This window comes from Salmo salar, chromosome 14 (genome assembly GCF_965601325.2).
Source record: "Salmo salar chromosome 14, fSalSal1, whole genome shotgun sequence".
Classification (NCBI taxonomy): domain Eukaryota; kingdom Metazoa; phylum Chordata; class Actinopteri; order Salmoniformes; family Salmonidae; genus Salmo; species Salmo salar.
The window spans coordinates 46,744,220-46,758,312 of NC_138304.1; the positions used below are offsets into that span (position 1 = coordinate 46,744,220).

Here is a 14,093-nt window from a genome sequence, read left to right on the forward strand (position 1 = left end):
CTAAATGGATGAGCACTCTGATTGGTGATCACTATTGACATCCTGAATGGATGAGCACTCTGATTGGTGATCACTATTGACATCCTGAATTGATGAGCACTCTGATTGGTGATCACTATTGACATCTTCAACAAAGGTGGCTTTACACACTGAGTAGAAAATGGAGGTACGTTACAGTTGGTAGCACCAGAAATCCTCAAAATGTATAACTTTTTTTCTCTTTTTTTTTGGCACCGATTTGAAGAATTCAATATTTTATCAATCAGCATTAATTAAATAAATCATCATGAGCTGGTTTTACCACAGTTGGAACTCACTGTTTAATTTTTTTGTTCATATTTACTGAAATTCAACTTCTCAGTTCAAAAACCATCATTTGATCTCAAATGTTTTTATCGCTCACTATTGTCTCCAAATGTAAAAGTTGATTATGAGACCCTTTGACACGTGGGCTTCAGGTGTCTATGGGCATCTCTCCCCTTGTATCCAGTGTGTAACTTTTCCCCCTACCTTCCTGTAGTCAGGAAGTGAGTCAGAGCAGCTGGCGTGGGCAAAGAGGGAGACTCCGCCCACAGGAACAGGAGAGACTGAGGAGACTCCACCCACAGGAACAGAAGGACCCAGACCTGGCCATCGCCCTCAGCAAGGATGAAAACCCTATTAAAAACCCTATTAGACTCACTTCAATAACCACAGTCCTGTTAGACACTCACAACAACACTCACCTCCTGGCCACAGTCCTGTTACAAGCTGAGTAAAACAATGCAACTAACTGATATCATACAGTACAGCACAACATACAGCTTCACCAGGAGCAGTAGTTCCTCAACAGCCTAAATACTACCGTCTGACTAGAGCCTGAGGACAGTGTGTCTTCAGACTTGACTACAATGCTTGTACACCCCCCAATATAAACCAGAGTACACCCTAACAACAACTACAACTTCACCCTGACAACAGCCTCCCGCTGCAGCTCTGTGACGTTCTGACAACAGCCCCTCTAGACTGTGGCCCAATCATCTCCTAACCCCTGTGCCCAAATTGGCCCCTAAACCCTGCGCCCTATGCTAATCTGAGAGGATTTGACAGGTGTAAGTAATCTGGCTATAGCTCCAGCGTGCTCTCTGATAGGCTAGGTGGAAGTTTCACTATATTGCTTATACCAATCAAATCCTCTCCGATCTCTACAAGTGCATATGGTGTAGGGTTTAGGGGTCGATTTGGGATTGGGCCTAGGATTTGAGGATGGGATAGCAGCCCCTCTACCGATCCAGTTCCACTGAAGCCAGACTTTATCAACACTAACCTACCAAAGCCTCTCTTTAACCTCTTTGTCATCGTCAGCCTCAATGGTTAATTCTAGTTAGCTGCATCACAACTAAAATCAGCTACAGCTCAGCTCCTTTTTTTTAGCCCGACCTGACTGACTGACAGCCTAAATCAAGAGTGACTTAACTCTGACTTGGCTAAGGTCAAGGGTCGTTCTGACTCTAGTAGACCTCGTAGTTCTTCTATGGGGAGACTCTGGGTGCTTAACTTTATTTTGCTTCATCATTTGTTGTGAGGAAATAGCCAAGATTTTAACATTTTTATTTAATTTGTATTATTTATATAGGGAAAAATCATGCACTTGTGGTTTATGAAGTATCTGTACATGCACTGTTATAACTGTATAATATACCCTTAAATAACTGCTTAAAAACATTCATGCTAAAAGTCTAAAGTTATAGCATACTCTTTCTCTGTCAGTGAGTGTGCTTGTGTTCCTAATTTCTGGTGAAAATCTCCTTTTGGTAAGGAAATGTTTAGATTATGGAAATACAGATATTCTTTGTTATTTTCTTGTCTCGGGGTTCTCTACTTTTTATTGCCTTCCACCCCAACAGAAGAATGACAAGTTCAAAAACTCTCCTGCCTTAAAGGATATGGGGGGGTTGACCTTTCACCTCTCACTGTCAACATTTAGATTGTATTTTTGTTGTAATCTCTTAATGCTAAACTCTATAATGAATTCAGTGGGTTGACTTTGAAGTGTTTCATCTGTTATTGATTTATTCAACTAGGGCATTAGAATTACTACCTTTCTTTTATATTTAATTCATTTTCAGAAGACAATTTCTTGTTACACTCATAAGCACCACAGTCAATAATAACTCAGTTTGGTCCTGGCCACTACCTGCCGCAAGGATGTGCTGTCCTAATGGCTTGTATTTCACTGATGATAGGGCTTGTTTGGCACGTACAATGTGTGTTTATGACCTCCTTTGGTTGTCTCAATTTCCACCCTATTTCCTATGGGGGCCCCTTGTTAAAAGTAGTGCACTATATAGGGAATAGGGTGGCATTTGGGCTACAGACACAGTGTCTGTGTGTATATTCAAGGAACTCTGTGCTGCAGCTCATTCTCCAGTGTTGTATTGGTCACACTGAGATGCATTAAGAAGTGATGTCTGTCTTACTTATCCACAACCAAAATGGCTCATTTCATGTGTAACGGTATATATGATTATAAATATTCCTTCAAGGTTGAAATAATTGTAATCCTGTGTATATCTTTGAATATAAATAAAACGTCATGTAACATTCCAGGAAGTGGTTGGTGTCTTGTTTCAAAGAGATACACTCTCTACCTCTCTTCTCCTCTTTCCCTCTTTTCTGCTCTCTCCCTGTCTCCTCTCTCCTCTTTCTCTTCTCTCCTCTTTCTCCTCTCTCCTCTTTCTCCTCTCTCCCTCGCTCATCTCTCCCCTTGCCCTCTCTCCTCTTTTCTCCTCTCTCCCTCTCTTCTCCTCTCTCCTCTTTTCTCATCTCTCCCCCTCTCCTCTTTTCTCCTCTCCCTCTCTCCCCTTGCCCTCTCTCTTTTCTCCTCTTTCCTTCTCTCCTCTTTCCCTCTTTTCCTCTCCTCTTTCCCCCTCTCTTCCTCTCTCCTTTCTTTCCCCCTCTCTGTCTCTCGCCCTCCTTTCTCCCTCTCCTCTTTCCCTCTCTCTTCTCCCCCTTTTCCCTGTTCTTTCTCACTCTTTCCTCTCTTTCCCCTCTTTCCCCTCTTTCCTCTCTTTCCCCTCTTTCCTCTCTTTCCTCTCTTTCCTCTCTTTCCCCTCTTTCCTCTCTTTCCCCTCTTTCCTCTCTTTCCCCTCTTTCCCCTCTTTCCTCTCTTTCCTCTCTTTCCCCTCTTTCCTCTCTTTCCCCTCTTTCCTCTCTTTCCTCTCTTCCCTCTCTTTCCCCTCTTTCCCCTCTTTCCCCTCTTTCCTCTCTTTCCTCTCTTTCCTCTCTTTCCCCTCTTTCCCCTCTTTCCCCTCTTTCCCCTCTTTCCTCTCTTTCCTCTCTTTCCCCTCTTTCCCCTCTTTCCTCTCTTTCCCCTCTTTCCTCTCTTTCCCCTCTTTCCTCACTCTGCAGTAAAAAATAACTTTCACAAGAACAGAAAAGTGAAAGAATGTTAGATTTGCGTTTCACTACTCAATTAGTTATTTTTAGGCAGGCTTCTACTTGTTGGCAGATTGAACTGAAATCTGTGATTAACCTTTTTCCTCTGCAAATTGCCAAATCCTCTCAAATGGACCAATAGTCAGTGCAATGTAGCAGATATTGAGTGAGAGGTACCAAGTGCAGCTGCCTGCTCCTACCTGTCTTGCCTGTCTCTTTCAGCGACAGAGTAGTGTCACTTCTAATGGGAGGCGTGATCAGTTAGCAGCTCAGGTAATATGTTTTTGAAGGAGTGTGTATCATTTCGGTTGAATGTAAGGACCTCTGACGTCCATGTGTAATTTAGCCATCAGAGATATGGAACCATATTCCATAAAATAACAAAAGTAGTCCTCTAAATAAGAGAATAAAGACAGTGCTATTTGGGACTGCTGTGTCCCCCCCCTGTCCCGTCCAGACATCTCCCCAGCCCAGTCAGCCTCTAATTATGGACATTTGTTTGTATTTATAGGCTGAACCCACAAAGAAATACTGGCCTTGTCAGAGTAACAGCTGGAAAACATATTTTCAATTGAACCAAGTCTGAGGTTGAGAAGAGGTGTATAGAGTAGCAGTGTGTATACACTTATAGTCTAATGAACTGTGTGATAGAGTGAATGTATGATCTTAGGTCTGTCCTACTACATCCATCTACAGTGTAAATATAAAGGCCATATTCAGGGCTGGATGTGGTTTATTAAACTAGTACAACGTCTGAACAACTTTCTCAAAACAAGGAGGATGTCTGCTGACTATTGGACTAAATGCATCATTACACACATCATGATATCAATCAAGAATGAAATACAAATCAATATATTTCAATGTATTTTAATATTTACAATAAATACACCATTTACAGTATAAAATGAATACAGACTTCAGTCAAAAATAAGGATACACAAGACATCTAGCCCTGGTAGTGTACAATGAGTCTGGACCCATCTTTTTGCACCCAAATCATACCACACAATTTCATCCAAAAGATTTCCATGAAAACAGTTGAGGCTAAGGTAAGTTACAGTATTTGGGCCATTCAAATCATTGAGGCAGTTTTCAATAACAAAACGTATTTCACTAATAGCAGACTATGTAAACATGTCTTATTTTGGTGCCCTTCTAGTTCTGCAGTGGACACTTACAGGTAGAATAATAGAAAGGCACTTTTGTGTTGAACACAGCACTCCAGTTTTTCCAAGGAAAGAGAATAAGTACAGGGCCAGCCCCACATACAACCAAACACCCTACCAAGCGTTTCTAAAGCTTTAATATAACAATAACCAAGGTAGTACCAGCTACATTACTAGAAAATAATCACACTAAACATTTATCAATATACATATTTAAAAAAACAACAACAACAAAAAACGTTGGCATGTAAAACATCTTAAATATGAAAAAGACAGATAAACAAAATAGGCCTGAAGGTCACCCCTTAATAATAACCCACCATCAGTCCAAGTCGTGTACATCACATTCACATGTGTCGCTTCATGTGAAGCGCAAGGTGGTCGGACCGGGAGAATGCGCGCTCGCACAGGTGGCACTGGAAGGGCCGGTGACCGGTGTGTTTGCGGAAATGCCGTGTCAGTTCGTCGGAGCGAGCGAATTTCCAGCCGCAACCGTCCCAACTGCAATGGTATGGCTTTTCACCTGCAGAGACAAAGAAGAGAGAAACGTCAGCATAAGCTTCCGTTGGGATAACGTCAACAGTCAAGCAACTATATGTATTCACCAAGAATACGGCTGTGTAATAGCATATATGCCCAATGTTAGACGTAATGTTGCGTAATTCGTCAAAAAAACAATAATATTCCTTACCAGTGTGCGTTCTGTGATGCGCCTTCAGATGTGAACTCTTGGTGTAAGTCTTACCGCACCCAGCGAATGTGCAGGTGTGCGTAGCTGTGCGCTTCCGCGGCCAGGTGCGGCGACCTCTCTTGGGCTTGGTCTCCAGCAGTTCCAGCGGAGAGGACGGAGGCGTCAGCAGTACCCTCTGTGTGTTCGGCTGCACGCTCAGTCCCTCCTCGTACATGCCGAACTGGTGAGCGCCTTGGTATGGTCCAAGCTGCATCTGTGCTGCTGGAGGCGCTCCGGGGCGTTGGTGTGTGTACGTCGCCGAGGAGTGGAAGTTCTGTGGGAAGCTCATGGAGTGACACATCGGTACCTGCTGGTGGCACTCGGAGCTCCCCTGGTCGTTGGGGCTGAGCGGTGGCGTTATGTTGCTGGCTGCACGCGGAGAGACGGCTACTCTCGGCTGCTCAAAGGACATCATGCACGACACGTTTCCCTCTTGCTTGATTTTTGGACAGCTCTGGGGGCCCATGCTCATAACGGGTCCATAACCGTCCATGGACGGCTCCACTTTGATGTTATCAATAATGTCCTGTGTGATGGGAAAAAGTGCAGAGTTGACATAAAACCGTCCTTGGACGCTATAGGTATTACGAGTAATATCGACTCCGTAGTTGTTCTCTCCCTCGGACCTGAGAAGCTCCGCCATCAGACTGGTGCTGTAGGGGGGAGGCGGGGAGCTGTGCTCGCTGGACGGGTAGGACGGCATAGGGCTCCCGGTGGTGAACAGGTTGCCTGGATAATCCACTGAGGGCATGTTATACAACGCTACACCTGCTCCCAGCGCAGGGGTAGGCATGCTGTCTGATCCAGTGGTGTTTGCCAGAATGAAATCCAAATCTAAGTAGTTACTCAGATCTTCGTCGTCTTTCCTTTCGATGCTCCGACAGTCCATGTTCTGTACCATATCAAGCATGGAGCAGTTGGAAGACATCGTTTTGTCCATGTCGCTTTTCCACCTCTGCAACAACCAATAGGGGGGGAAAAAGACATTAGATATATGACACAATACACAGAGGTGAATCTCCAAGCAGAAGGCGACACCGAAACACACACATGATCATACAAGTTTGAGGTCTGTACTTACATCTTCTAAACTTTTGGTTTGGTTTGCGAATGTCGAGATGGGTGGCAGAATCACACCGGATAAAGCCATTTAAGTCACAATAAATGCGTATTTGTTTCTTGTCAAAGTTGATTCAGTGAGTGAGTGCCTTTTTGAGTGCCTTTTTGAGCTCACCTTCCACCAGAATATCTAACTGTTCCAAAATTGCGCTTGAAAGACACCAGCAAGCAGTAGGTCGTCCAGGCTTATAAATATGGTAGCCGAGTAGCTGGACCAATTGTGCGCCAGCGAGGAAATACGTTCAGGATGATGATAAATTTAGCTCCGGTATATAAAGCTGTCCTCCGGTGAGCTAAGTTACTCCGCTCTGTCTCTCTCTGTCTCTCTCCACTCCGCCGTTCAGCCGAGCCTATAAAGCGCTGGGGAACCTCCCTCCACGCGGGCGATTCATAGACCAACCCACCTGGAGGCGGAGGGAGTGCAAGCGTGGCACGTACTTGTCAAAAACATACAATATGTCATCATTACACATACATAATGTGGCCAAAGGAATGAAGTTACATCTGAGAAAAATAAAACAGGCCAAATGTTTGATTGACTTAGCCCATTTAATTTCTTACAGTTTAGTTGTACTTTGTCAATAATTTAAATCTAAATTCAACTCACAATTTACACTGAACCTTGAATTACTATTAAACAAATATTTAAAATAGGGTTTGGGATAGCCTAGAGATAAACATTCAGAACATGTATGTAACGATGCTACATGAGATATCTTATTACATGTTAAAAATCTTTACATCTAATGTATTGTAGGCCAATTGAAAGTTTCCGTGCTCAGTCAATGTGAGCTAATTTAATTTAAACCTGTTTAACCCTTATGGTTTGTACTAGAAGACTATTGTCCCCTCTCAGCATGCGTGTCTAAATGCAACTATATCAGGCACTTGGAAACTGTTTTCACAGTTGTTTTCACAGTTGTTATCACTGATGTTTTCACAGTTGTTTTCACAGTTGTTTTCACAGATGTTTTCACAGATGTTTTCACAGTTGTTTTCACAGTTGTTATCACTGATGTTTTCACAGATGTTTTCACAGATGTTTTCACAGTTGTTTTCACAGATGTTTTCACAGATGTTTTCACAGTTGTTTTCACAGTTGTTATCACTGATGTTTTCACAGTTGTTATCACTGATGTTTTCAGTTATTTTCACAGTTGTTTTCACAGTTGTTTTCACAGTTGTTATCACTGATGTTTTCAGTTGTTTTCACAGATGCTTTCACAGTTGTTTTCACAGTTGTTTTCACAGATGTTTTCACAGTTGTTTTCACAGATGTTTTCACAGTTGTTTTCACAGTTGTTTTCACAGATGTTTTCACAGTTGTTTTCACAGATGCTTTCACAGTTGTTTTCACAGTTGTTTTCACAGTTGTTTTCACAGTTGTTATCACTGATGTTTTCAGTTATTTTCACAGATGCTTTCACAGTTGTTTTCACAGTTGTTTTCACAGTTGTTTTCACAGTTGTTTTCACAGATGTTTTCACAGTTGTTTTCACAGATGCTTTCACAGTTGTTTTCACAGTTGTTTTCACAGATGTTTTCACAGTTGTTTTCACAGATGCTTTCACAGTTGTTTTCACAGTTGTTTTCACAGATGTTTTCACAGTTGTTTTCACAGTTGTTTTCACAGATTTTAACTGTTTTTAGACACGTGATGGTAACATGATTTAACTCCCCTATGAGCGATCCTATTCAGGTGTAAATAACAAACAGTGATTGGAATCAGTGGTCGGAACGTTGATGGGGTTGATGACGTTTGCCCTACCTTACCTAACCCTACCTTATCTGACCCTACCTTACCTCACCCTACCCTACCCCACCTTACCTTGCCTTACCTGACCCTACCTTACCTGACCCTACCCTACCCTACCTTACCTGACCCTACCTCACCTTACCCTACCCTACCCTACCTTACCTTACCTTACCTTACCTTACCTTACCTTACCTTACCTTACCTTACCCTACCCTACCCTACCTTACCCTACCCTACCCCACTCTACCCCACCCTACCTTACCCTACCCTACCTTACCTTACCTTACCTTACCTTATCCTACCTTACCCTACTCAACCTTACCCTACCCTACCTTACCCTACCCTACCCCACTCTACCCCACCCTACCTTACCCTACCCTACCCTACCTTACCTTACCTTACCTTACCTTACCCTACCTTACCCTACTCAACCTTACCCTACCCTACCTACCCTACCCTACCCCACTCTACCCCACCCTACCTTACCCTACCCTACCCTACCGTACCGTACCCTACACTACCCTACTCTACCCTACCTACCCTACCTTACCTTACCTTACCCCACCCTACCTTACCCTACTCAACCTACCCTACCCTACCCCACTCTACCCCACCCTACCTTACCCTACCCTACCCTACCCTACCCAACCCTACCCTACCCTACCCTACCCTACCCCACTCTACCCACCCTACCTGACCCTACCCTACCCTACCCAACCCTACCCTACCCTACCCTACCCTACCCCACTCTACCCACCCAACCTTACCCTACCCTACCCTACCCTACTCTACCCTACCTACCCTACCCTACCTTACCCTACCCTACCTACCCTACCCTACCCTACCCTACCGGACCTTACCCTACCTTACCCAACCCGACCCTACCTCACCCTACCCTACCCCACTCTACCCACCCTATCTACCCTGCCCTGCCTACCGTACCCTACCCTACCTTACCCTACCCTACCCTACTCTACCCCACCCTACCCTACCCTACCCTACCCAATTCTACCCTACCTCACCCTACCCTACCCCACTATACCCCACCCTACCTTACCCCCCCTACCCTACAGAACCCTACCCTACCCTACTCTACCCTACCTACCCACCCTACCTTACCCTACCCGACCCTACTCTACCCTCCATACCCTACCCTGCCCCACCCTACCCTACCCTACCCGACCCTACCCTACCCTACCCTACCCTACCTTACCTTACAAGGTAAGTTGTTTTGTTTCCCTGTGTTTTGTAACCAGAAGTCTAACACCAAGAATAAACAAATATTTGCCTATTCTGCTTTAAGAGCAATAGACTAGTCTAATGAGTTATCCTACTGCAACAGCCATACTTATCACTCATTCTTACCTCAGATATCTTGTTATTGTGACACACACACTCCATGTTATTGTAGAAAATAAAATGCAGAATCTAAATTAGTGTCTAGCTCATGTTATTGTAGAAAATAAAATGCAGAATCTAAATTAGTATCTAGCTCATGTTATTGTAGATAATAAAATGCAGAATCTAAATGAGTATCTAGCTCATGTTATTGCCTCGTGAAGGACATGATTACATAATCATAATATTATCTCTGAAATAATCAGTTAGGCCCAACTGACACATGGCCTATGCATTGATTGTACATGTTTGGGCTAACTGTCATTGCAATCTCTAATTACTTTATAATAATAATAATATACTTTATAATAATATTGTTATTACAATGTTACTACACAGGCATAAGAGCAACATAAAGTAAAGCTTTGATGTTACCAATTCCCTAAACTGATAGGGTTGCCATCTGGGATTGAACTCATTCTACCAAAAAATCCATTGATAACATTTACATTATATCATTAATTCAAACATTATAATGTATAAAAATGTGCTCGGGTATTATACAATCTCTCTGAACAGCTTTACTGCTTGCCAGAAGGTCAAAGTAAACTTTTTTTTTATGCTGGAGTCTGTGTTCTGTTCTGTGGAACATGTGTCATCCTACAGTGTTCCAGTAGTCCTGGAAAGGAAGGGGAAGGTGTGTGTGTGTGTGTGTGTGTGTGTGTGTGTGTGTGTGTGTGTGTGTGTGTGTGTGTGCGTGTGCGTGTGTGAGCTTGTGTGTGACCACCTGACCCGTGGCCCTAACTCTCACACCACCACTTCTTCCCGACCAACCACCAATGAGAGTGTTCTGCTGTCGGACCACCTTCTCTCAGAGTGTGAATCAGACATCTCCGTTGCAAATTCCACCCTATTCCCTACATAGTGCACTACTTGTGACCAGAGCGGTATGGGCTCTTTTCAACAGTAATGGAATAGGGAGTAGAGTACCATTTGAGATGGGAGACAAACGTCTCTCTGAACGGGAGACAAACGGCTCTCTGAGCGGGAGACAAACGGCTCTCTGAACGGACAAATGGCTCTCTGAACGGGAGACAAACGGCTCTCTGAACGGGAGACAAACGGCTCTCTGAACGGGAGACAAACGGCTCTCTGAACGGGAGACAAACGGCTCTCTGAACGGGAGACAAACGGCTCTCTGAACGGGAGACAAACGGCTCTCTGAATGGGAGACAAACGGCTCTCTGAGCTAAGTGACACTCTGAACTGTTTGCTTGTAGCTAACAAGAGTGTGAGGAACTCAACTTTGTTCAGACAGAGTGATACTTGACTTACTTGAATTAAATGCTAAATGCTAAAAGGAGCAAAAGGCTTCCTCTACAGTGCCTCTCCACTGAAGCTTGTTTTAGACAGTTTTCTTCATTTTTTTAGTTGCATCTTTGAGGTATAATTTGTTAATAAAGGGATGAGGTATAATTCATTAATAAAGGGATGAGGTATAATTCATTAGTAAAGGAATGAGGTATAATTCATTAATTAGGGGATTAGGTATAATTCATTAATAAAGGGATGAGGTATAATTCATTAATAAAGGGTGAGGTATAATTCATTAATAAAGGGATGAGGTATAATTCATTAATAAAGGGATGAGGTATAATTCATTAGTAAAGAGATGAGGTATAATTCATTAATAAAGGGATGAGGTATAATTCATTAATAAATGGATGCGGTATAATTCATTAGTAAAGGGCAGAGGTATAATTCATTAATAAATGGATGCGGTATAATTCATTAGTAAATGGATGACTACATGGACCATGCTACTAGATCAAATGTGTTGAGGATGCGGATGAGGTGGGGATTCACATAGACAATTAAAGGCCACTTGAGTGAATCGAGTTTGATTGGCTTGACTCTGTAGGAGTTATTAAGCTTTAAAACCTACTTTGAGCACAAGTCTGCAGAAAATAAACAAAAATTGGAAATTATATTTTGAGTGACAGTGACATTGTTGATGAGTAAGAACACCACAGAATGAGCAACGCCCCAAAAGCTGGTTTTTCTTGAATTAAAGATTTACACAATAGTGTGACTATTGGGCAATGCAAAAAAAACTATTTCACAACTATGTACTAGAATGATGAAATACATAGGTCTGCCATTCTAGTTCACACCCTACACTTTAAATGAGTTATTTCCACCTACACACAGGGGAGGAACCTGAAAGACCAGACTACTGGAATTCTTTACATTTTGGTTGTTATTAGTAAAAAATAATAATAATCACCTGGCCCATGGAGCAACCACAGAGCATGCTCAACTAGCATGACTTGTCAGGTCACTCGCCCCGGGAAATAGGGCAACCCTTAATGTCAAAGTCATTGTAACTCATTCCTTATCTGTGTGGTAAATTGATAGCATGTCTGTCATTTTTATCATACTGAAGAGGTTAAATCTCCAAGCCGATGATTGACACATTCCTCATGTTGTCTACCTGCTACTTCCAGCCAGCTGTGTGTGAAAAATGAACACCCTTTGATATTTTAAGTAGAAGTTGTGGAGAAATAAACCTCTTATATTTAAACAACGTTCCCTTTAATATAGACATCATGGAACATTTTATAAATCATTATTTATTTTTATATGAATGCAATACAGAATGTTATCAGTTCTTTAATCCAAACCTTATATTAGATAAAGGGAAGCTGAGTGTACAAGTAACACAACCATTACACACTTATTTCATGTACTTCATAAACAAAGTTATGCAACACCCAATGCCCTTGTGTGAAAAAGTAATTGCTCCCTTACACTCAGTACCTTTAGTTGCAATGACTCCAACCAAATGCTTCCTGTAGTTCTTGATCAGTCTCTCACATCTCTGTGGAGGAATGTACTGTAGCTGTACTGACTCCAACCAAATGCTTCCTGTAGTTGTTGATCAGTCTCTCACATCTCTGTGGAGGAATTTACTGTAGCTGTACTGACTGCAACCAAATGCTTCCTGTAGTTGTTGATCAGTCTCTCACATCGCTGTGGAGGAATTTACTGTAGCTGTACTGACTGCAACCAAATGCTTCCTGTAGTTGTTGATCAGTCTCTCACATCTCTGTGGAGGAATTTACTGTAGCTGTACTGACTGCAACCAAATGCGTCCTGTAGTTGTTGATCAGTCTCTCACATCGCTGTGGAGGAATTTTAGCAGACTCTTCCATGTACAACAGATTTAACTGAACGACATTTATGGGTTTTCAAGCATGACCTGCTCATTTCAAGTCCTGCCACAACATCTCAATTGGGATTAGATCTGGACTTTGACTAGGCCATTCCAAAACTTCAAATATGTTTATTTTTAGCCATTTTCATGTAGACTTGATTGTGTGTTTTGGATCATTGTCTTGCTGCATGACCCAGCTGTGCTTCAGCTTCAGCTCACAGACGGATGGCCTGACATTCTCCTGTAGAATTATCTGATACAGAGCAGAATTCATGGTTCCTTCTATTAAGGCGTCCAGGTCCTGAGGCAGCAAAGCATCCCAAACCATCACACTACTATCACCATGCTTGACCGTTGGTATAATGTTCTTACTGTGGAATGCAGTGTTTGGTTTTCACCAGGCATAATGGGACCCTGTCATGTCGTTTTTGTGTTATTTGTAAACTCAGGTTCCCTTTATCTAATATGATTTGGTTGAAGATCCGATAAAATTCAGTTTAAAAAATATGCAAAAATAAAGAAAAACAGAAAGGGAGTAAATACTTTTTCATTGTACTGTAGATGTAAAAAAATAAAAAAAGCTACAAAAAAACCAGACACTGAATATCCCTTTGAGCATGGTGAAGTTAGGATGGTGTATCAATACACCCAGTCACTACAAACATACAGGCGTCCTTCCTAACTCAGTTGATGGACAGGAAGGAAACTGCTCAGGGATTTCACCATGAGGCCAATGGTGACTTTAAAACAGAGTTTAATGATTGTGATAGGAGAAAACTGAGGCTGGATCAACAACATTGTAGTTACTCTACTAACCTAAATGAAAAGAAGGAAGCCTGTAAAGAATAAAAATATTGCAAAACATGCATCCTGTAAAAGGCACTAAAGTAAGACTTGCAAGACTTTAAATGGCTGTCTAGAAATGATCAATAATCAACTTGACAGAGCTTGAATAATTTTTTTAAGAATAATGGACAAATATTGTACAATCCAGTTATGGAAAGCTCTTAGAGACTTACCCAGCAAGACTCACAGCTGTAATCGCTGCTAAAGGTGTTTCAACAAAGTATTGACTGAGGGGTGTGAATACTTATATGTAAATGAGATTTTTCTGTATTTAATTTGCAATAAAGTAGCAAACATTTCTAAAAATATATTGTGTGTATTGTGTGTAGATGGATGAGAAAAAAACTTATTTAATCTATTTTTTTAACACAACAAAATGTGGAATAAGTCAAGGGGTACAAATATTTTCTGAAGGCGCTATAATCCCAAAATTTTGACCATCATTTTAAAGCCCTAGTCATTTTGTTGCTTTGACAAAAGTCATTTCTGAAGATTATAATT

General features: G+C 42.0%; 2 protein-coding genes across 4 annotated transcripts in view; one reads left to right on the forward strand and one right to left on the reverse strand.

Moving 5' to 3' along the window:
• The window catches only part of LOC106569607 (epidermal growth factor receptor substrate 15-like 1), a 79,627-nt gene extending 77,039 nt beyond the window's left edge, over positions 1-2,588 (forward strand). For both annotated transcript variants that reach the window (XM_014141137.3, XM_014141138.3), the window contains one exon: positions 521-2,588. In XM_014141137.3, the coding sequence (XP_013996612.3) occupies positions 521-652 (132 nt within the window). In that variant the 3' untranslated portion in view covers positions 653-2,588. The remainder of the gene's footprint in view (positions 1-520) is intronic.
• Positions 2,589-4,271: 1,683 nt separating this feature from the next.
• On the reverse strand, positions 4,272-6,780 carry LOC106569606 (Krueppel-like factor 2). Of its 2 annotated transcripts, none has more exons than XM_014141136.3 (3): positions 6,551-6,780; positions 5,278-6,271; positions 4,272-5,109 (listed from the first exon to the last, which is right to left on the reverse strand). In XM_014141136.3, exons 2-3 carry the CDS (start codon positions 6,254-6,256, stop codon positions 4,934-4,936), a joined length of 1,155 nt encoding a protein of 384 aa, XP_013996611.2. In that variant the 5' UTR covers positions 6,257-6,271; positions 6,551-6,780; the 3' UTR covers positions 4,272-4,933. The 2 variants fall into 2 exon arrangements, with proteins under 2 accessions (XP_013996611.2, XP_013996610.2); XM_014141135.3 differs by having other exon boundaries at positions 6,398-6,779.
• Between the last annotated feature and the right edge of the window lie 7,313 nt (positions 6,781-14,093).